Consider the following 22,997-nt stretch of genomic DNA (forward strand, 5'->3'; position numbering starts at 1 on the left):
AAGTAAAAGACATGTCTAAGTGTACTTTGGGATTTTAAGTATTTAAAATTATCTAGTTAGGTATTATATTTCTAAACTAGCTGCCCTTTACTATCCTTAAACAAAATTATCCTTGTTGCCATGACATACCATGGATCTTACCTAGATGAGAGAGTGCTCAAAGTGCTCCTGGGTTTGCCCTCATGAGTTTGACAGAGGTTCACAGAAACCAGTGTTCTCCTAGCAATGTGACCAGCAGGTATGTACTCTTGTTTTAGTGCTATTTCAACTTCTGGGAGTTACTTATCTTTTTGAGATTTTTCTTAGAGAACTTTGAAATAAATTGAGTGACTCTCAAATTGTCTGAAATCAGATAATCTCAAATTTGGTGAGGATCCAAAGATAATATGTACGTATGGAAGTTAAGATTTCCCATTTGGAAGTCAAGCTGTTAGAGTTCAAATTTTGGTCCCATCCTCTTCCAGTGGTAAACTCTGTGGTTACTTAAATTCCCCTTGTCTTTCTTTCCTCATCTGTAAGATAAAATAAGAATGATAGTAATAGTACCTACATAATTTGGCAGTTGGAGGTTAATTCAACTAATAGACTTAATTGACTTACAGCAGAACTTGGCACAAAGCCACTGCACAATTGACATTAATATTATGATATTTTATCTTGCATGATGGGACAACATATAGTTACTGCTTAATCTTAAATAAGGAACATTAATAATAACAGAAATTAAGAAAATATATTTATTAAAGGAGCCCACTGGGAATATGAAGCCTCAATCTCATCATGTTTGTAACTGAATTTGGGGCACATGAATGTATACATATTTTAAAATACATTATTATACAGTCAAGGAGGGAATCCTAGCTATTCCAACAATACCTAGTACATTTGTAAAAACAAGTGATTGGATACATTCTAAAAATGAACACAGATTTTGAAATCTAGCTGTTGTTATTGAACTTTTCATTATTGCTCAATTATAAAAAAAAAAAAAAGACAAAGAAAACAACCCAAATATATATATTCCTGACTATATATATATATATATATATATATATATAAAATCAGGAAAACACCAAGGTCGCTCACCTACTTCTTTAACCATTCTTCAAACTTACAATTTTTTATTTGATTTAATGAGAGAAATTGTGTTGAAATTCATGGAACAGTGTCTGGCATCTGGTAGATACTCCAGAATGATCACCTCTATTCCAGAGACGCAGAATAAGACATGTAGCATTTTGGAACCACTAAGCTAATGGACTTGTCCCAGTTCTAGAGAGTAAAGAAATCCCTTTCAGTGATAGTTTTATTTTCCCACTATTTTTACATATCAAAGTTAATTCCTATCCGCTATGTGGATTCCCACTGATTATGTGAGACATGGTAGAGCATAATGGTTAAGGGTGAGCATTCAGGAACCAAACCATCTGAATCCATCAGTATGAATATTTACTGGTTCTGAGAAGGTAGACTAGTGAGGGTCAGAAGAGTTATGACATAAAGTAGCAAATATAGTTCCTGGATCCAATAATTATTAGCGGTTATCATTACTTTATCATCATCTCCATCATCATAATCATTAACTATTTAAAGCATCCTTTCTGGACAGAGCAAAGTGGAAGGACTGAAGGACTAATATTCTACTTTTCAGGAAAAGAAAATCGTTATTGCCAAGGAGCATTAATTCTGACACTTGAGTATTCAAAAAAACTTTGCTTTATCTCGTTTTGCCCATATTTTCTTTATTATTTAGTCCTTTTTTTTTCCTTTACTCAGGGATTTTGGTGCTGGATGGTGGCTCTGCTAGGCTGGTCAAAGTTCATACCACAGGCAGTGGATTTTAGCCAGATGTCTCCTTTTTAAACTAAATCAAATTCATGGCTGTGGTTGATATGAAGGCTCTGGCCATTGGCAAATGACATTGTATCCACAGGCCTCTTATTAGAGCTTGGGAAAAAAAGTAGTGATTACTAGTGTTTGTGGCCAAATTTTGTTCATGCCTGCCAATTGGATTTGTTTGGATACCAGGAAATTATGGAGTGTATGATTTGAATTAGGATATTAAACCTTAGGAGCCAGTCTTTAGCAAAGATTGTGCTGTAAAATAATATTGGAAAGTACCCCTTTGACCAAGTCAGTGAAATTAGCTTAGTCATGAGAATTCCAAGTGAGTTTTCTGACCTTGAGATGTAGACACAGTGCCAAAAAATATCATCAGGGGACTGAGGATGGATGCTGATCTTTATGTTAATGAGAGGGTTTTAGTGTAACCTAGTCATCTAACTCAAGCCCATCGTTTTCAAACTTTAAACATTCTGGATGCTTGTCTCAGAAAATGGAAGAAGTTCCCTCAATATTATTATCAGAAACATGTCGTTTCATGTCAGTTCTCCCAGTTCACATTCTTAATTCCTTTTCCTTTTTTTTTTTTTCTGATTTTTAAAACATGTTCTTTGTTTGGTTATGGCTGGTAACAGCTCTTAACTGTGCTGGATGCCCAGAGTTCCATTTTTGCATAATTTCCATGGCAACCTGCACATGCTATACAGTCCATCAATCTGCAACTCCATTCCTGGTGCCATGGCTCTTCTCGTATTAACCCACACTTCTGACTTTTGTTGTTGTTCTTTTATTATCAGCTAGCAATGTAACTACTATCACCTTGGAAATTAATTGCAAGGTCAAAGTGCTTTAATACACAAGAGACACAGAACGTCCTCTCATGTAGTTTCATGAATGAGGGAAAGGATAAGCCCAACAGTTAACCCAAGCATTAATGTTATGTCTGTAGCAATGGGTGGGGTATCAAGACAGCTGTGTGCTCTGGCATGGAGGCAGGAGAGCAGATGTTAGGGAAGGGCCCAATAGTCCTTTTTTAAGCTATGTGACCTTCGCTTGCATCCTAGAACAGCTATCAACCTCTTCCTTAGGTAAAGAGTAATGTTTTATTCAGCCATTAATAGAGTTTCTGCTATGAAACTGAATACCTATCAGCTATTAGCTTCTCTTATTAGGAGTATAGAACAAAGAATCTCTCTAACTGATTTTTTTTTTGAGGCAGTGGGTATATTTATTTATTTACTTCTGGTGTCATTAATCCTGTGTTCTGTGATTTTAGCAAGATCTCCATGAACATCTTCCTTTCTATTTAGGCCTTGTTGCTGTAAACTTTCTTTTTCAGTCTAACATACCAACTGCAGTCACGTGTAGTAACTTGACCATCCAAGAGGATGGCTTATTCCTGCATGGCTTTGTGATTGGATTCAGATGCCCAGTGCAGCATTCCCAACCTGGAACATGATAGCTTGGGTAACATCCTCATTATCTATCCTTCATATGAAGAATTTTGGGTATTCAAAGCCATGACCCCCTAGATAGTGAGTAAACCATGCAAGCGTGCTACTTGCCAGCAGACACAGATGCTTCTTCCAGGTCAATCCCAGCTTGATGTAGGCCCCAATGGAAGAAGATCTCATGACATACCCTCTGGCAGAGATGTTGTAAAGAGTTTTATTAGCATCCCTTGCAAAACATCATCCTCTGACCTACTTGCTGTGACTTGGATGGTTCCCCTCATGTCTGGACAAGAGTATGAGTGAGTGGAGGCCCACAGAACAGTTAACTCTGTGTCCTTTATTCATCATGAGGGTACAAATAAAGCATGAAACTATGTTGGACACTGTCTCTGTGTTCATTGGTTTGTTTTAATAAGACCACATATCTAGTATATTAGTTTCCTAGAGCTGCCTTAATAAATTACTATAAATTGGGAGGCTTAAAGCAACAGATATTTATTCTCACAGTGACAGAGATCAGAAGTCTGAAATCAGGGTGTCAGAAGGCAGTGTTAAAAGTCTTAATTCCAGATTTAAAAAAAAACAACAGATTTTTTAAAAGCTATTTTTTGAGAATAACTGGCCAACTAAAGGCATGAAAGGTCAGCATATATTCCCCCATCCTAATTTCCCTCTCTTGATACAAGGCAGGACACTCCTAAACCAGGCATCTACACACAGAATGGATATTGTTGGGAGTAAGTTGGGAGTAAGCCCCCTCCAATCAGGGATTGGATGTTGCAGAATCCCAACTTCAACTGCTTCTTCATGAAAACCCAAGGTGCACATCAAATCTCCATGCCTAATCTGAGGAAGCAGGACTTGCTCTACAGCAACTTTCCTCCACATCTGGGACTCAGACTTCTAAGAGAGTCTTGGTCCCCTATTGCCCACCTCCTCTGGTTGGTGTTCCCCATGTTTTCACTTTGCCTTTGGTAACTCCATTCCTTGCCTGGGGAAGCTAACCTTGTGGGCATCCTCTGGTTTCCAGATGGCTTCAGGCTGCCCATGGGAAACACTAGCAGGAAGATGAAGAGTGAGAAGAGAGAAAGGGGGGTATTTATTCCTTGAATTCTCTCCATGTTAGATAGCAGTAAGTTGACTGTGTCACTTTACTAAAAACAACGGCTCATGTTATCCAGCCCTGTTGATATAGTTTCTTTCTCACATGGTTCTGGTAACTGTTCCTTCCTCTAACTTTGTCAGGCCAAGGAGTAGTAAGGATCCCCTTGCCTTCCTTGCCCAAGGTTACTGGTCATCCCTCTTTGGCTTCACTAAACTCTGCCACAACTTTGTAATTAGTGCCTTTATTAAATATTTATCAGTTACCCAATGTATGTGTCTCTATTTTTTCCTGCCTGCACTCAGATTGATAAAAATTGCTAGACCAGAAGAAAGGACCTTCATTTTATTGATTTGTTCCTGCTTAAGTAGGAGCTTATTGTGCAGAGTCAACTACATGTACCCCCTTCACTCATTTTGACCACCTTCATCCCCTACCTCTGGAAACCACCAATCTATTCTCTGTATCTATGAGTTCATTTTATTTGGTTTTGTTTTTGTTCTTTAGATTCCACATATAAGAGAGATCATATGGTATTTTCCTTTCTCTGTCTGACTTATTTCATTTAGCATTATGTGCTCAAAATTTGGCAAGATTGTTGTCACAAGTGGCAAGATTTCTGTGGCTGAATAATATTCTCTTGTATATATATACATCTTTTCCATTCACCCATTGATGAACACTTAGATTGCTTCCATATCTTGGATATTATAAATAATGCTGCAATGAGTATGGGGGTGCATATACCCTTTCGAGTTAGTGTTGTTATTTTCTTTGGATAAATACCCAGAAGTGGAATTGCTAGATCATATGGTAGATCTGTTTTTAACTTTTTGAGGAAACTCCATACTACTTTCCATAGTGGCTGCACCAATTTACATTTCTACCAACAGTGCATAAGTATTTCCTTTCCTCCACATTCTTGGATACACTTATTTCTTCTCTTTTTGATAATAGCCATCTAACAAGTGTGAGGTGATATCTCATTGTGGTTTTGATTTTTCTGATGATTAGTGATGTTGAGCATTTTCATGTACCTGTTGACCATCTGCATAACTTCTTTGGAAAAATGTCTGTTCAGATCCCCTGTCCATTTTTTAATCAGATTGTTTGGTTTTTATGCTATTGAGTTGCATGAGTTTTTTATATATTTTGAATATTAACCTCTTATCACATAAATGATTTGCAAATATTTTCTTCCATTTGATAGGTTGCCTTTTTATTTTGTTGATGGTTATTCATCATTTTCTTTCACAACTTTGAATATGTCACTCAGAGCCTTCTAGCTTTCATAATGTCTAATGAGAAATCAATGAAAAATCTTATCCACTCTCTTGTACATCATGAGTCATTTCTCTCATGTTGCTTTCAAGAGTATCTCTTTGTCTTTGACTTCAGACAGTTTAACTGTGATTTATCTAACTGTGGATCTCTTTAAGTTTTTCTGACTTGGAATTCATTGAGCTTCTTGGATGTGTAGGTAATGTTTTTCATCAAATTATGTGTTTTCAACCATTATTTCTTCAAATATACTTTATACCCTTCTATTTCTTTCTCTCTCTCTCCCCTCTCTTTTTGGCACTCCTGTTTTGCATATCCTCATATTCTTGATGGTATCCCACAAGTCTCTGAGACTTTGTTTTTCTTCATTCTTTTTTTCTTTCTATTCCTTAGACTGGATAATCTCATTGACCTACCTTCAAGTTGGCTGTTTCATTATTTTCTGCCTGTCCAAATTCACTGTTAAGCTCCTCTAGGAAAATTTTTATTAAGTTATTATATTTTTTAATTCCATCATTTTATTTGTTTCTTTTTAATAATTTCTATGTATATTGATAGTCTCCATTTAGTGAGATATTATTCTCATATTTTCTTTTAGTTCTTTTGGACATGGTTATTTCAGTTCTTTAAACATTTTTAGGATGGTTAATTTGAAATCTTTGTCTAATAAGCAAAATCTAAGTTATCTCATAGACAATTTTACTTATTGCTTTATTTCCCTTATTTATGGGCCATACTTTCTTTTTTCTTTGTATGTCTTGTACATGTTTGTTGCGTTTAAATAATAAAATGTTAAAGCGTTTTAAATAATCAAATTTTCACAATTCTGAAAATTAAGTTCTTTACTCTCCCTAGGGTCTATTGGTTTTGCAGTTTGTTGTTGTTTGTTTAGTATCTTTTCTGAACCAATTCTGCCAAGAATTTATTCTTTGTCATGTTTGGACACTGACATCTCTGTTCAGTGAGCTTAGTGGTTAGTGAATGATTGGACAGAGATTTCACTAAGTGTTTGGATCCAATCATTCTGCCAGTTTTTGCTGAGAGGCTTTGTGTGCATTTTGAGTCACACATCTATCACCCAGACTGGCAGTTGGAAACTGCTTAGCCTTCACTTCCAGCTTTCCCAGAGCCTCCAGGTCAGCCAGAGGTGAGAGCTTAGCCTTCTCATATCTTTCTAGAACATAGGCACTGTGCTTGGAATGTACACCACCATACACCTGTGTGTGAACTTTTATTTATTTAATTTAATTTTATTCCCAGTAACTTGTCAGAACTTTTCAAAACCCCAGTGGACATCTCATTCAACAGCTTTTTCTTTTTCTTTTTTTTTATTGGAGTATAGCTGCTTTAAAATATTGTGTTAATTTATACTGTACAACAAAGTGAATCAGCTATACATATACATATATTCCCTCTTTTTTGGATTTCTTTCTTATTTAGGTCACTACAGAGCACTGAGTATAGTTCCCTGTGCTATACAGTAGGTTCTCATTAGTTATCTATTTTGTACATAGTATCAATAGTGTATATATGTCAATTCCAACAGCTTTTTCTTTTAAACTTCATGGTTTGCCTATTTTTGTTGTTGCTGATATCTACCACCTCAGGCAACCATGAAATTAAAAAAAATTACCTCTAAATATTTTCAACAAGTGTCCTGGGGAAAAGGCTTTTTGCACTGGGCAAGGCCCAAGTTAAGTCACAGAAAGATAGAAGTAAGTGGGGTCTTCCAGTGAGTTATCCACCAGGTCAAATAATGATAATTCTCTGGGAACGAGACTTGTGGCTGCCAGACCATTAGTGTTCAGTGATTGAAGTCTATTTTTTTTAGGGCTATCATGGTACTATAGACAGGAGAATGAGAATAAAGCTAGTTAAAACATTTAAAAACTCACCGCTTTTACCAAAATAAAGCCTTTTAAAGTTTCTTTTCAAAAATTTTTTAATAAACCCTATCTAGTCTCCTAAAAGAATCTGATTAATTTCTACCGTTCCGTAAAATTTGGTTCAGATTATTTTTGCCAGTTTTTTCATTGCTTTTATGGAGGAAATCATTTTCAGACGCCCTTACTTTACTATTTTCACTGATATCACTTCTCTTTCACATTATGGTAGAATTTATTATGAAATGAAAATATTTCATTAGCACTTGCAAATAAGTACTAATTATAAGATAAAATAAGATTTCACATATATATGTATGTATATGTATATATACACGATTTAAGTCTAATTTATAATCAAGACTCAGTCTTAAACTTGGCATCTTAGGAAATACGCTTCAATATTTATAATAAGAAGGAAGTAATCTGTGCAGATGAGTGTCTGTTTCATTATTTTTCCCTAAGCAGCATCAAATTTGATATCTCACCATATTTAAACTAGGGTCAACTTAGGGAATTGTTATCTTCTAAGAAAAATATGGAAATTTCTCCCTTTCTCCTTGATCAAACAATATGATAGAATTTTGAAACTTTATTATAGGAATTAGTGAATGACTCATTATGCTATGACTATCCCAAAATAGAAATTCTCTGCCACTATACCCACAATATATGACATCCTTGCTACCACAAGCATGATCATGATGACTAGTAATAATCAGAGGGAAAATATTGATTCCATTTATGTCAGTAATAGCTGCATAAATAGACATCATTCGTTTAATAAACATTAAACTGTAGGGCCCATGTAGGCAATAGTTGTATCTGTTTTATTCAGCATCAGATCCCCACACCTGAGCACACTTCCTCATGCATAACGGCTGCTAAATGACATACGGTGAATGACTCTCATGCTCAAATTCTATTCATTAATTCAAACATAATTTGCCTCTTGTGCATAGAGCTACACTCTCCTGCTTCTGTATTTTTACCCATAATAATACTGTACATATCAGTAAAAATTTTGCAATTTACAAAAAAAATTAAAACACCAAAGTTTCTCGCTTGAGACCCTGAAGGGAGCCAGGCTTTATGTTCAGTTTCATTGATAATCACATTTAGATCAATCATAGAGTGCTGTAATGATAAGCACATATATCTACAGCCCAGTGACCATTTTCCTTACCCATAAGCTAGGCTTGGCTTATTTATTAGATGACCTTAGGAAAGTTGCTTCATTTCACTTGGCCTTAGTTTCTACACCTTTTGAACATATAGCAAGTGTCTCTTCACAAAATTATGTCAGTTTTGAATGAAATAACCAACATGTATGAACTTCACAAAGTCTAAAGTATGATCTCATTTTTTCATAATATAGGTATGGGATATAAGCTTCTTCTCTTTGAAAACCAACCATTTCTTCACTGATGCCTTCTCCATCTTCAGAAATGATACATTTTAGGTTAAATTGCACCATGTGAACTTATGTGAACACATTCATCATTATTATATTCAATGATTATGGGTACTCAAGAGAAAATTTCCATATTCAATTCACTTTTCAAAGCAGCCACCTCTGACTAAACACCCACCACTTCTCTACACTGAATATGTCTCAAATCCCGTAAAAATAAGGTCCTAAAACCTTGCCTGGACACATTGTTTCACAGACTCACAGGCATTACCTAAAATCATCTCCTTAATAATTATTCCTTAAGCTTCTTTTGGGGTCAGTAGTTTTAAAGTAGGTTGAATCTCAGTAACCTGAACAGGAGGTGTCACCTATTAAGTAGCTAGCACAATCGCAGGAGATGGTTTTCAGCCAATTGTTTAATTATCATTACTGTTTACTCTCAATTACTGAAAAATGAGGATCTGAAGGAATAGAAAATAGGACAGTAGCAGGTACATTTATTTAGAGGGAGAAAAGCAGAAAAAAAAAAAAGCAATGAAATGCATGTTTGGAGAGTTATATTTTGAAGACGGTATTTAAATAGAATCAAACTCAGTATAAAAGATACTTTTATATTCTGAACCAATCATTAAGGCAAAATTTAAGCATCAATTTTCTTTCACTTATTGAATTAAAAGAGATATTTGAATCATAGTACGTTCTGTAAAACAAATGTTGATGGGGATGATTCAGTAGAGGGAGAAGCCAGAAATCATGGGTAAGAAGCCAGAAAGTATAATTTTCAGGAAAAGTTCTCTAGTAAGAGGATGGGATGTGGTTTGGTCTTTGGTAGGAACGTGAACAGACCAACCACTCTCAAAGAAAGGAAAGCAAAATCTATGATTTCAAATGCAATATGCTGACATATCTGGTGTGGACGCATCAGGAAATTTTCTCTTTTGATTGATTTAATTTTCTCAGTGAAATGAAAAATCAGGCAATTAGCTGAGAAAGGAAGGGGAAGTATTGGAGGTTTAAAGAGAGAAGGAAAAGTATAAAATTCTGAAGGGCATAGAGGCCAAATAGGACCAATACAGTCTTGTAAGGGATTAGGAGAAGGTTTTGCTTTTCCCAGCTCAGGAATTACATGTTACACTGGCCTGAAGCTGCTAATAGCCATCTTTCCAAACTTGCAGAAAAGTGTGACTGAAAACAAACCAGGACTGAAAAAAGCAGCCCAGATACGAAATGAGAAATGTAAAATTCTCATATTACTTTTCAAGGATATGGAATCAGCCAGGCTTGAACACAGAATTCCCCTGAACTTTTCTGTTACATGAGTGAACACATTCCTGTTTTGACTATTTGTTTGAGGTTTTTTGTTTTTGTTTTGTTTTGTTTTTGTCACTTGCAATCAAAAGAGTACTTAATACATCAGATCACGAAGGAGTATTTATGAGGTTTTAAAGGATGAATTCTTAAAATGACCGGAAAAGTATATTAAAAAGATAAGCTAGCAACTTGGTTATTAGGATGGGTTTTGGAGTCAGAAAACTGAATTTAAATTCTGGTTGTTCCACTTAATGAGATGGGTAACATTTGGATTTACTTAGTCTCTCTGATTTTCACATTTTCATCTGTAAACTGGATATAATGATCATAAGAGCTACTATGTATTAAGTCCCATGCATTATACCAATATCTTATATACATTATCTTAATCACATCTTCCATTCACCACTGAAACAGGTATTATCTCAGTTTTACACATGAGGAGAGTGAGATTTAGTGAGGTTAATAATCAGCCTAACATTCCACAACTAGTCAGATGGTATTGAACTCATGGTTAATTTATATCAAACTTAGTTAGAGTGACGGTAAGTCTCAGTTCACTTGGCCCATTTTAGTCTATGCCCGTTGTACCTGCATTCCATCTGATTAGCACACTCTTTCACTTGCAAAAAGTCTTAGATTGGACAACAAATTGTATGATCACTGTTGCAGTGACCAAGTTGACTTGAAGATTAGCTTGCTGGAAGTTTATTGGGATATGCTCTCTGGATCTCTACCAAAGGTTGGAGGAAAGGAAGCAAGGTTGGGCAGAAAGAGGAACAAAAGATTCAGCCAACCCCACAGGGAGCTCTGAAGTTGGAATGGCCCTTTGGAGTTGTTAACATTTGGTGCAAAGAGGAGGTCTGGGCCATTATGCTACTGCATCAACCCACTCATTGTACTGGGTCTGGCCCCAAGGTGGGAAGTGGTCTTGGACAAGATAGTGTTCTTTACTAGAGGACAATTTCTTGAGAAAGCAGACAGCTGAGAGATTTTCTGCTGGGCAGCATTCCCAGTAGTTGGAGAAATAAGTCCTTCACAGCACCTACTATGGCTGTAAACATTCGTTATGCATGAAGCACTACCTCCAGACAAGAGTTTCTTTATACAGTTGCTCTGAGGATTAATGAAAGTATACCTACATATCTTTAAAAGTAAGTGGCATATATTAATATATGCCTGCATATATCTATACGCATATATTCAATAAATGGCAGCAATTATTATTGTTTTATATATCATATAGTACATATTAAAATATAGTATATGTGGTATATAATATAGTATAAAGTTATCACTTCACAACAGAGAATATGAAATAACAGAAAAATAAGATTTACCAAAAATTTTAGAAATTTGTTTAGCTTGAGGGATTGCCAAGAGTAGCCCAGCACAGTGTTCTGTCTATAAATTTTCACAAAAAGCTGAGATCTGATGAGGGCCACATGAGCAGAAAGAATCCAGGTATGGGTAAGTTCAGGGAACCCCATATAATAAAGGAGTGAGTGGTCAGGAGGTATGGCTATTAAATGTGCTATTGAAATCCACTGGTTCTCATACTCAAAATCTTTTGACACCCTCAGTCTCTTTAAAGACAAAGGGAGGAAAATGTTTTTCCCTAACAAACTGTGGTCTTGTTTAAGAACAAAGCCTAAAATTGGAGTAAACAGGAAGAAGGTCTGTCTGGGAACCCCATTCAACAGCTTTACACTGACCATGTCTGCCTTCTTACTGCCCTATTGTTAATCTACTCCCAACATTGTATGGGGATTACCAGGGTCTTAAACTAAGTATATTAGCAGTAAAATTTAGGGTCCCTATTAAGTTAATCTCACATGATTTCAAAAAAGCCATCCCATCCCTCCAGGTTTGGGGGCCTTTAGAACATGCACACCTGTAACCAAGCAGGACCCTATGGGGCCTTCCAGGGATAGGCCATTCTCCCATATCCTCTCAGTTAGTTCCTCGCTGAAGTACCTATATAACAGTATTTGATGCACATTTCCTGAGTTGTTTTACAGATATGAAAGCCCCCCACCAAATGGAAGATATTAACTACTTGATGACCATGAACACACAACCCCAGGCATCCTGGAGCCCAAGGACTGAGAACGTTAACCCCTATGACACCACCCTGTTACTTGACCATCAGCCAGTCAGAGAACTGTTCATGAGCTGATCACATATCCTGCAACCCCCGTCACCCACCTGGCTTTTAAAAATGCTTTACTGAAACCCTTCAGGGAGCTCAAGGTTTCTTAGAGCATAGCCACCCATCTCCTTGCATGGCCCTGCAGTGAACCTTTCTCTGCTCCAAACTCCGATGTTTCAGTTTGTTTGGCCTCATTGTGCGTTGGGCACGTGAACTTGCATTAACACACCCGGAGCTAGATATTTGGAATTTCCAAGCAAAAATATTTAAAACTTTCTCTAGTCAGCTATATTAGGTAGAAAATGTCTTCATGGAGTAGCATCCTAGGTGATGCGTCAACTGTTAGTTGACTCTCCCTTGTTCTAGGCGTGGCTGCCACTGCCATTGTCTCTTGCACTTTTCTATGTGGACCAAGACCATCAAATGAGTTTTTAGGACATAGGTAACTCTTACAAGTTTGAAAGATTTAATTGAAATTAATTCATATACTATATGGGGAAGTTTGAGAGAAATTTAATATTCAATTAGCAAATAATTTCAATACTATTTCATTTTTTATTACTTTAACTTGCATTAATTTTGCCTCAATTTTAATCCCTGATTCTCCAAATTTTTCAGTGGTTTCTTTGGATAATAGGTATATTTTGGAATGTGCACATGAGTTTTCAAAAGGAAAATAAAATGAAATATGATATTCTTCCTTGGAGTACATGTAAGTCAAATAAAATCAATATGAATTTCCATGTTAGCCCAGATTAATTGGAAAAAGACAAGATATTTTCAAACTCACTTTAAACATAGAGTAGATTTTCCTCCCAGGATAGCTTTTCATGATTTTGGTCCCCGGGAGAGAATGTGCCATGCTATGATTAAACCTCGTGAACCCTTGACCCTGGTACATATAAAGACAGCAAGAAGCAGGTCCCGGTTATTAAAGAAATCTTGACATAGACACATTCTTTCTTTTATAGTAAGAAACAAAAAGGTTTTCTTTACTCTGAGGAGAGACTATTAAAGCTGAATATTACAATGTTCTCTAAGGGGGAGAAAAGTTCATTTTCACACTCCGAGGGACGTGCATGTTTCACTCTATAATTTTTTCACATAAATTATACTACATTGAGACTATTATTTGTGATGTTATAAAGAACAATAAAAAGTAAAAGCAGAATAAAACTATTAAGGATATGGACTGTTAAGTATTCTTTTAAAAGGAAGAATCAGAAAAATTCCTGTTAGACTAGCTTCCAAAAACTTACTATTTAAATTATTATATGTAGGTGCCATGTAAAGTTATAAAGGGTAAAAATCAAGTAATTTTTCTGTTACAAATTATTCAAGCATTTATCATGTGTGGAAATAATTTAATTCACTGCAAATGACATGGACTAAAATGCAGACTACATTTACTATCAATCTTTATTTGAGGAAGATGAATTTTGTGATGCTAGAAAATCATTATTTTATATATGATTTTATGTAAATATATGTCATTTAAGAATTAAATATATGTCATTTAAGAATGTTTCTTCCTTATTTCCTGTTGTAGTTTTATTTCCAAAGATATGGAAAATGCATACAAATAAGAAATGTTGTATTGATTTTGCTGTAACACAACTGTATAGTGACATGTTTGACTTGTTATTTATAGTGATTTATAATGATATTAGTCTTTTTCATGACTTGTGATGATATCACAAAATATTTGTTTGCTTGCCTATATTTTGCTTTTCAGACAGCCTTGGAAAGAAGGAAAGGAAGAAAAAAAACAGAAGGAAAGAAGGAAGGACAGAAGGAAGGAAGAAGGAAGGAAGGAAGAAGGAAGGAAGGAAGAAAAAATTAACATTTTGAACAGGTTCAGCTATTACTGAAACTGGTAATTTCTAATCTTAACTTGGGGCTAATGGCTAGAGTGCAGAGTGATGCCATCATTGGGCATTATGAATGCAAGACTGAATAATTAACAGCCACCTCTCAGACAGAGGACCAGGTGCAGGGTCGACTCTTTCTGGATGTTGTAATCAGAAAGAGTGCGGCCATCTTCCATCTGTTTGCCTGCAAAGAGGAGCCTCTGCTGGTCAGGGGGGATGCCTTCTTTATCCTGGATCTTGGCATCCAGGACATTCTCGGTGTCACTGGGCTCCACCTCCAGGGTGATGGTCTTGCAGGTCAGGGTCTTCATGAAGATCTGCATATCACCCCTCAGACACAGGGAAAGAAAGAAAGGGAAAAAGAAAGAGAAAGAAGGAAAAAAGGAAAGAGGAAAGAAGGAAGGAAAGAAGAGAGAGATGGAGTAAATTATTAGACAGTAAAAATACTGATATTTATGTGATTTTGCCAGTTATAGGTGGCAATTATAAAAATACAATTCCTCTCAAAATCAGTCCAAAACTACTGAGTAACATCGAACAAGAACTAGACAAAGGGGCAGACAGCTCTTGAGAGATCCTGTTTTCTTGTACATATAAACAATATTTAAAAATAAACAGGTAAACACAAATCTACCAGGGAAATTGTATTCTTTTCAGAAGCACACTTTATCCTAGCATACTAGCTATCCTTGGCTTCATGTTTCAGAAGTGCTAGTGCCCTGTTATTCAAGAGAATGAATTTGCAAGCAACAAAGTAAGAACTGAATGAATACTTTGGGATGATTAGTTAGGACAATTTTCAACTATTTAACATAATTTGATTTTTTCAAATTCATGTTCCGTCTTAACACCCAAAAGCAAAAAGACCTTTTGATTCTGCATTTGATTTAATTAGTCTCAATCTGCTGTAAAGGTCATATTTTAGTCTCTCAGTCACATTAAAATTGAAGTAAGGAAAATCATAGGGGCTTCCCTGGTGGCGCAGTGGTTGAGAGTCTGCCTGCCAATAATGCAGGGGACACGGGTTCGAGCCCTGGTCTGGGAGGATCCCACGTGCCGCGGAGCAACTGGGCCCGTGAGCCACAATTGGTGAGCCTGCGCTTCTGGAGCCTGTGCTCCGCAGCAGGAGGGGCCGCGGTGGTGAGAGGCCCGCGCACCGCGATGAAGAGTGGCCCCCGCTTGCCGCAGCTAGAGAAAGCCCTCGCACAGAAACGAAGACCCAACACAGCCATAAATAAATAAACAAATACTTAAAAAAAAAAAAATGGCTCCCATGTATCCATATTAAACTGCCCTTTAAAAAAAAAAAAAATCATAGGACCCACAAGCAGACAAGAATCTAATGTACTGATATAAAGTGATCTTTGTTATTACAAATAAAAAAAAAATAGTTACTCATCTTCTTAGAGAGTCACAAAGCAAGAACAAGAATGACCCTTTATATTAAATCATTACACAAAATATCAGTCAACAATATTGTTATTTTATGCAAGTTTGATCTAGCTCTATTTTGCTGAATTTGCATTATATTTCTTCTTTCACTTCTCTCACTAAATGAAAAGAAAATAAATCATTTCCCTATTGAAGCATACACAGAGAAAAAGAAATTCGGCTTTTTACTAAACTAGCCATGGCCAAGTCACCAGTTATTGGATATTTGATTTCTATAACATATCTAAAGTGTTTTCTTTTCTTTTTTTTTTTTTTAATTTTATTTATTTATGGCTGTGTTGGGTCTTCGTTTCTGTGCGAGGGCTTTCTCTAGTTGTGGCAAGTGGGGGCCTCTCTTCATCGCGATGCGCGGGCCTCTCACCATCGCGGCCTCTCTTGTTGCGGAGCACAGGCTCCAGACGCGCAGGCTCAGTAATTGTGGCTCACGGGCCCAGTTGCTCCGCGGCATGTGGGATCCTCCCAGACCAGGGATCGAACCCGTGTCCCCTGCATTGGCAGGCAGATTCTCAACCACTGCGCCACCATGGAAACCCCCTTCTTTTCTTTTTTTCCAACAAAGAAAACCTTTTGGAACTGAGATGTGGTAACCTGGAACTAATCTGGGATTACATTTGCTGTTTCTGTAAAAGTATTTTATATTTGACATTCCAATAAACATTTTTGTTTCTGCTTCAAGGTGGCTTACTTAATCATTTGAGGCCATTAGCCTTCATAAGAAATGAAGGCGTGCCAGCATTTCTGTAATTTTCCGGAGTCCATTTTGCCACGTGCCTCTATTTATTCTTATTACACTCGCTAGCTCAGATGATTACCTGGGAGATGAGATGAATACCTGGGAGAAAGAGAAAATTAATTCAAAACATAATAAAAGTAAAAGAACTAATGAAAACACAAAACTATGTACCATACTAGGAATCCTGTTCCGTTATAAAGCCTACTTGTTCCTTTCGGTACGTATGAGTGTTAACATTTTCCAGCAATTGGATGAGAGTGTCTCTTTTATTAGTACTTCTATCCTTTGCATTAGGAAAAAAATATTTTCTCCAAGAAATATTTGGTTCTAGAAATCTATTTTGATACGTATTGTAATACATAACACAAAAATAAAATAATTTATATTCTTATTAAAAGTTTCAGCCTCATTTCTTCACATATAGACACAAATATTAAAATGATAGGGTTGTATTTCAAGTTCTTTTTAGTCTTAGAGAAGGTCAAATCAATTATATAAAATATTGTGAAAGAATCATTGGTCATTACAAAAACTATCTAAAAATATGTTATCAAGCCACAACAGCAGTTCTTTCTCTATTCCTTTTTTCATTTGAAACCTATATGTACAAACTATTATAATACCCCTTGTTGGAGTCCAATTAAAGTTCTGCTCCATTATAGACCAGAATCCTTTCACTGTTAAGAGATCAAAAGCATTTCTCTCCTTGTGGCAAATGTAAATTTGATTACCTAATGCTAAAGAAGATTTGCTAGCAAAGGAAATGGATATGTTGGTAAAAACCACAAGAAGACTCTTCTCTTGACAGTGTGATTTGCGTAGCTACATTTCCATTACCTTTTTCTTTATAATGTTACCAGTATCTTTTCAGTGCAAATGCTTGAATCGAGAAGTTAGCATGAGAGCCATCACAGATTATAGGTTGTATTTGGCTAAAGGAAAGATTTAGAATGGCATATTTTTTTTCTATTGACACTCTTTCCAACAGCTTACATAGTGACTGAAAGGTTTTTACATCATACCTTTGCTAACATTAGATATCTAAGTAGTTTTGTTTAAAAAGCATAGAAAACCAATATTAAGGTTGGTAACATAAATTGTTTGTTTAAACATATTCAGAAAAGTTTATATGCATACTAAAGTACTAAGGTATGATTCTGATGTTCCAAAATACAGTATTTTGTGCACATATGGAAGTGGGATCAAGGAAGAGATTAGACAATGTCTAGAAAATTGCCAGTGGGTTAAACACATTGAAATAATTTACCATAAAAAAACTATTTATTAATTTCAGTTTAACTATTATAAGAAAGTCATTTTAAAGATACCAATCTCAATTACGAACAGACAAGAGATAATAGCTTATTTTAGAGTGTGTAATAGAGAAATACATAACTGTTTTATGTATGGCTTGAACCATAATGCCTTCTGGCCTTGCCACTCATAAGAGTTATTACCCAAACCAGGAATATCATTCTTAACCCTTTACGTCTCCTCATTTTTCTACATAGAAGCAAACACTTCCACATTTTCTGATTTTTTTTTGTATTCATTTGATATTTATCTCCATATTCTTAACTAACTGTATAAGAAAAAATTAATTCAATAGATGTGGGCGTTCAAATCATTCACACTCCCCCAAAATGCCTGTTTTCAGGACTGGCCTTTGGCCAGCTCTTGAAAATTAAGCACTGGGCACTGGAAGTAAGGAAAATAGGGACACTTCTACTTTTACCATTTGGTTCCTAGAACTCATGGTCTATCTTATTAGTTAATGACCATTGAGTCAAGAAGGTACATTCTGTATCACAAAGGACATCACTCCAGCTGCATGAATATTACCTTCAAGACTGTGCTTAGCTTCACTTTTAAAAATTATTACAACACTTTCCCAGGCCACCTCTTTTTGGATGATGTGGTATTAGTATGCAATGGCTTGTGTCCATTGTTATGCCTCTTTCACCATAAAATAGGCTCCTTTACCTGAGGTTACATAATACAGAATTGTGTATCAGAATATCTGTGAATCCTCAGGTAGTAAGTAGTACTATCCTATGCACTGGGAGCAAGAAAAACAAACTTTCACCTGAGTCCAATGGCTGACCTTTTAGGAAAGGATTCAGAATAATCAACTTGCAACCAAGGAGTTGGTTGGCCTCTTCAAAGGAGTGTCCTATCGAGGCCGCATCATTGGTTTCTGATGACAGCAGAATGGATACCTTGCATCAGCAATAGCTATGTCAGCCTCTGTGAGAAGGAGTCCATGCTGCTGAGGTTGTCAGCAGGCACCATGGCTACCTCCACAACAAGCCCATTGTGCATGTGCAGGGTTGGCCTAAAAGAGATGCTGGCTGACCCTTGCTGAGTCAATCATCCTATTCTCCCAGTTATTTAGGGTCTACTCTCAGTGGGTGTCTCTGAGGGATACAGATAACAATTCACACACTTTCTACCCAACCCCATGTGTTCATCTACATGATTTTTCTTTTCCGAAATCAAGGAAATCCATTCAATGAAGACCAGTGTCTATTCCACTCTTGAATCTCACTCAAGTGCTGTGACTCTGTCATTGCTCTTTTAGCTCAAAGTACTGGGGTTCCTCCCTTGATCCTCCCTTTCTGCTCTTGTTAGATCCTGCGTATCATTTTTTGCCCGTTCCTTTCATCTTTCCCACAACTATGTTAGTAGATTATTGACTATATGCTCCTCATTTGAACATCTGAGGTGAAATCTGTTTCCAGACACACCCCTGACAAATATAGGCATACTTGAACACATATTTAAGGGAAGGTATCTAGGAGAAGATTATTTTGGACAAAGGCAACAGCAAGATCAAATACTTTGAGGTTATAGCTTTCCTGGATATTTAAGCAACAAGAAGGCTAGCATGGCCAATTAGAGCAACCAAGAAGTTGAGCAGTAAGAGGTAAAGCCAGAGGAGAAATGTGGTCTGATAACTCACTACTCCTGGCACTCCATTCCTCTGGTTCCAAAATCCAGCACAGAATGCTGCTGACCACATTAGTCTAACTAGCTCAGACCAAAGTTGTCATAGGACAGGTAATGTTTTTGTTCTAGCTTCTAAATCAGGGGTCTGCAAATGATGGCTCACTAGCAAAGTCTGGCCCAGCCTCCTGTTTTTGTAAATAAATTGCTACTGGAATACAGCGAAGAATGTTCATTTACCAAGTACCTGTTGTGATAAAAACAGCATGACTCACAAATCCTAAAATATTTATTATATGGGCCTCTACGGAAATAGTTTCCTGACACCTTGTCTCGGTGATAGAAAATACGCCATCCTCTCTAATCAGCAAAGACATAAAAGACAGTGTATGATTTTGTAAATTTTCCCCTGACCTCAATCTTATGGCTTAGGTCTGAGTTCCTGTTTTAGTAGAGGACTGAACAACTCAGTCCCTACTTTCTCTTCTCAAATGTTAATTGACATTTGTGAAGGGACTCACTTTCTGTCTGTGGCCTTGAATTCTTGGCTAATACCTTCTCCTTTCTAGAGGACTCTACTCTCTGACTGTCTTAGAATTTTCTGAGTGCTTATCTCGAATTCAAACTTCTGTTAAACTTTGGCACCTTATGCTTTTATTTTCAAAAGGGCAGTGTCTACTCCTTCAGTGCTTTCTGTTCTACAGGGTGTAGGGTGATTTGATCTCTGGGCCTTTCCCACTCTGCCTTGTTTTGCTGCAGGTAATTAGACAAGGTCCTAAGCAGACACTGAGTCTGCTTTGTTTAAAAATATTATTCCATTCCTATAAAAAAAAAAAAAAAAACCCAATAGAGTGTAACTTGGTTTTTGGTACATTCTTGTCAAGTTAATCCAATTGAGAAATCTACATGAAAATGTGCTTTCTGATTACTGTCTTGGCTACTCATGCAGGATTTGTTTTTTTTAACAATTTTCCATTTTTACTGGCTTACCCAGGAGTACGATCAATGGAAACCGCAGCTTCTTTGTTAGTTGTAAAGGCTTTGGAAATCTTAGTGAGAGTTATAATTGACGCACTCATAAACAACAAACTAAGCAAAAGTTAGTTGAGTAGTCATTCTAGAGCTGTAAAAGGAGCTTAGTCTCTGTTGTTGTTTTTTAATCTGTGACCTAACAATTCTATCAAGATCATCATCATCCTCAACAAAACCAGAAGTTTATTCAGTTTCAGGAAATGGAAGCTGATAGAAATTGAATCCTTTGAATCCCTGATTTGAGATCATATTGATCTGACTCTAAAGTCTATCTCATAATATCATCAATTTTTATATAGATATTAATATTAATGTGAAACAGGTCTCACAATTAAAGGACCTAGAGCCTAGAACTGTATTTGTAAGAAACCAAGACAATCTAGCTTGATAACTTTACCTTATACAGTAATGTTGGCTTCCAGTTCCCATAAGTGCTGCTGCTGCCTGGTTTTGTTTCTCCAAGATAAAACAAAACATTTGCTTAACAAACAAAGTACTCAGATTACAAGAGAACTCCTCAAATCAAACATATACAGTGCAACTGCACTGCAAGAGCTGTTTGTGCAGGCATTTTCACTGAAATCACCAAATAAAATATATATTATTACATGAACTGTACTTTATTAAATTGTTTACTTACAGACAAGCGTCAAGATGTCTCCATAATCTGGCATTTAGCTAAGGGAGACTAATACTATTCAGAAGTTTCTTCTTCTAGTTGCCTAAGTAATTTGGCTGCGATGAGCATGAAGAAACCTAAGGTGCTAATTCAAACTTATAAATAATTCCCTAAACACCAAACCCTTTTGTGTGGGCTGCGAATATGTTAATAAGTTGTTTTCAGTGTGGCAAAACGATTAATGTTTTGTCTTTAACTGAAACATTTTGATTACAACAAAATATAAAATCTAGGGAAGTGTTTTTTCAATGCCAATATTTTTTGTTTTTAAAAATCCTTATACATAGTTTCCTATTTGTTGAGGGAGAGATTTAAGCGATTAGGGAATGATTAACCATGGCAAATGAAAAGTAGTTGTATAAATAGTGTATGCTTGCTTTGTGATGTTTCTAAGGGTTTGTAAAGAAAAGTATAAATTCAAAGTTAATATTTTTCCATTTACAGATATGTGCTTAATTATGTGATATTACATTAAATTAGCTAATATTATATAGAATTAATTATATTCCAGGTATATAACACACATCTTTTTTTCACTTGATTGATGTTTTATTCTTAAAAAATAAAGACAGTTGTCCCTATTTTACCAATGAATATATTAAGGTTGAGGAACCTAAGGGAGATGCCAAAAGTCAAAAAGCACTAGAATCAGACATAAATTAGTCGGACTACAAAGCCTATGCCAATTTTCCTAGACTAGGATATGTATTAAGTATTTTTATCTGAATTGCTTAAATGTGGGCATCAAAGTCCCAAGTGTATAATAATTTTAGTTTCTGTTTCTACATATATGAAACTCATTGAGTGAATTTTCAAAACTGAGGACACAATGGTAAAAGAGAAACTTGGTTTTTTCGGTTTCCTTTATAAATTCTGATCTGAATTTATTTTACAAACAGTTTGAATTTACCAGCATGTTGTAGCTCAGTAATTATGTTTTGGTACAGTGACTTTTACCTGCAATCTGCATTTTATAAAAGACATTTCCGTAAAAGGAAACAAGTTTTAATGAGTAAGCTATACAGAAATTTTCATCTCACACTTTACAATGAGTATTACTGTTCTTATAATTTGCACTTCTCAGTCATAAGACATCCCTTTGTGGTTGTCATAATTGGTCTAATGAATTTCTAAAAATAAATGAAAGTCTAATTTGATCCAGTGCCCATGAACAATCCACTTATTCATACAATTCACTGACCTGCTTTGAAGACAAACCATGCCAAAATGAAGTCATGCTTTTCTACTAAGTGTGTTGCCTCAGTGAGAGCTTTTGAATGGCCTGTTCTTAGGTTTATAGTGGGGATTTCCAGTGACAAAGAAACACAATTTGATCTCATAACCCTAGACACCACAGACTTATTTTAAATGACAGAAACAAGATTGGAAGAAAATCTGAGTCATTCTACCATCAGAATTTTCCACCCAGTGGAAAACTTACTGATCATCTTGGATTTGGTCAGTTTAGGAACATGACAGGATACTCTACAGGTGGCAGAGTTAAGCATTCAAATCATTTCTCTAACTAGGCACAAATCAATACCTCTGGATGTCTAGCAACCCTTATCACAGAATTATCCATCCAAAGGTTCCCAAGCAAATGTTCCCTTTTTTTGAAATTTTTTACATTGATACTCGTTAAAGACCTTTGAATGAAGGACACTTTTTATTGTGTTAAGACACTAATCTCTGGTTAGGACTGTGTGTGTGAGAGAGAGAAAGAGTCAGAGCGAGAGTAAGAGAGATATATAGAGAGAAATGTGTGTGTGTGTTGGGGGGCATTTGTGATGTATAATCAAGTGATAAGGTTACAAGAGAGATTTATCGCAGATCATCTGTATTTTT

General features: G+C 36.1%; 1 protein-coding gene across 1 annotated transcript; it reads right to left on the reverse strand.

The window, feature by feature from the left end:
* Window positions 1-14,363: 14,363 nt before the first annotated feature.
* LOC103016028 (ubiquitin-like) lies at window positions 14,364-14,633 on the reverse strand. Its single transcript, XM_007173804.2, has one exon. The coding sequence runs from the start codon at window positions 14,631-14,633 to the stop codon at window positions 14,400-14,402; it is 234 nt and encodes a 77-aa protein (XP_007173866.1). The 3' UTR covers window positions 14,364-14,399.
* Window positions 14,634-22,997: the final 8,364 nt, after the last annotated feature.

This window comes from Balaenoptera acutorostrata, chromosome 4 (genome assembly GCF_949987535.1).
Source record: "Balaenoptera acutorostrata chromosome 4, mBalAcu1.1, whole genome shotgun sequence".
Lineage (NCBI taxonomy): Eukaryota > Metazoa > Chordata > Mammalia > Artiodactyla > Balaenopteridae > Balaenoptera > Balaenoptera acutorostrata.

Bases quoted from the DNA above. Each gene is read 5' to 3' on its own strand.
- LOC103016028 (XM_007173804.2), bottom strand. From the start codon at position 14,633: ATGCAGATCTTCATGAAGACCCTGACCTGCAAGACCATCACCCTGGAG.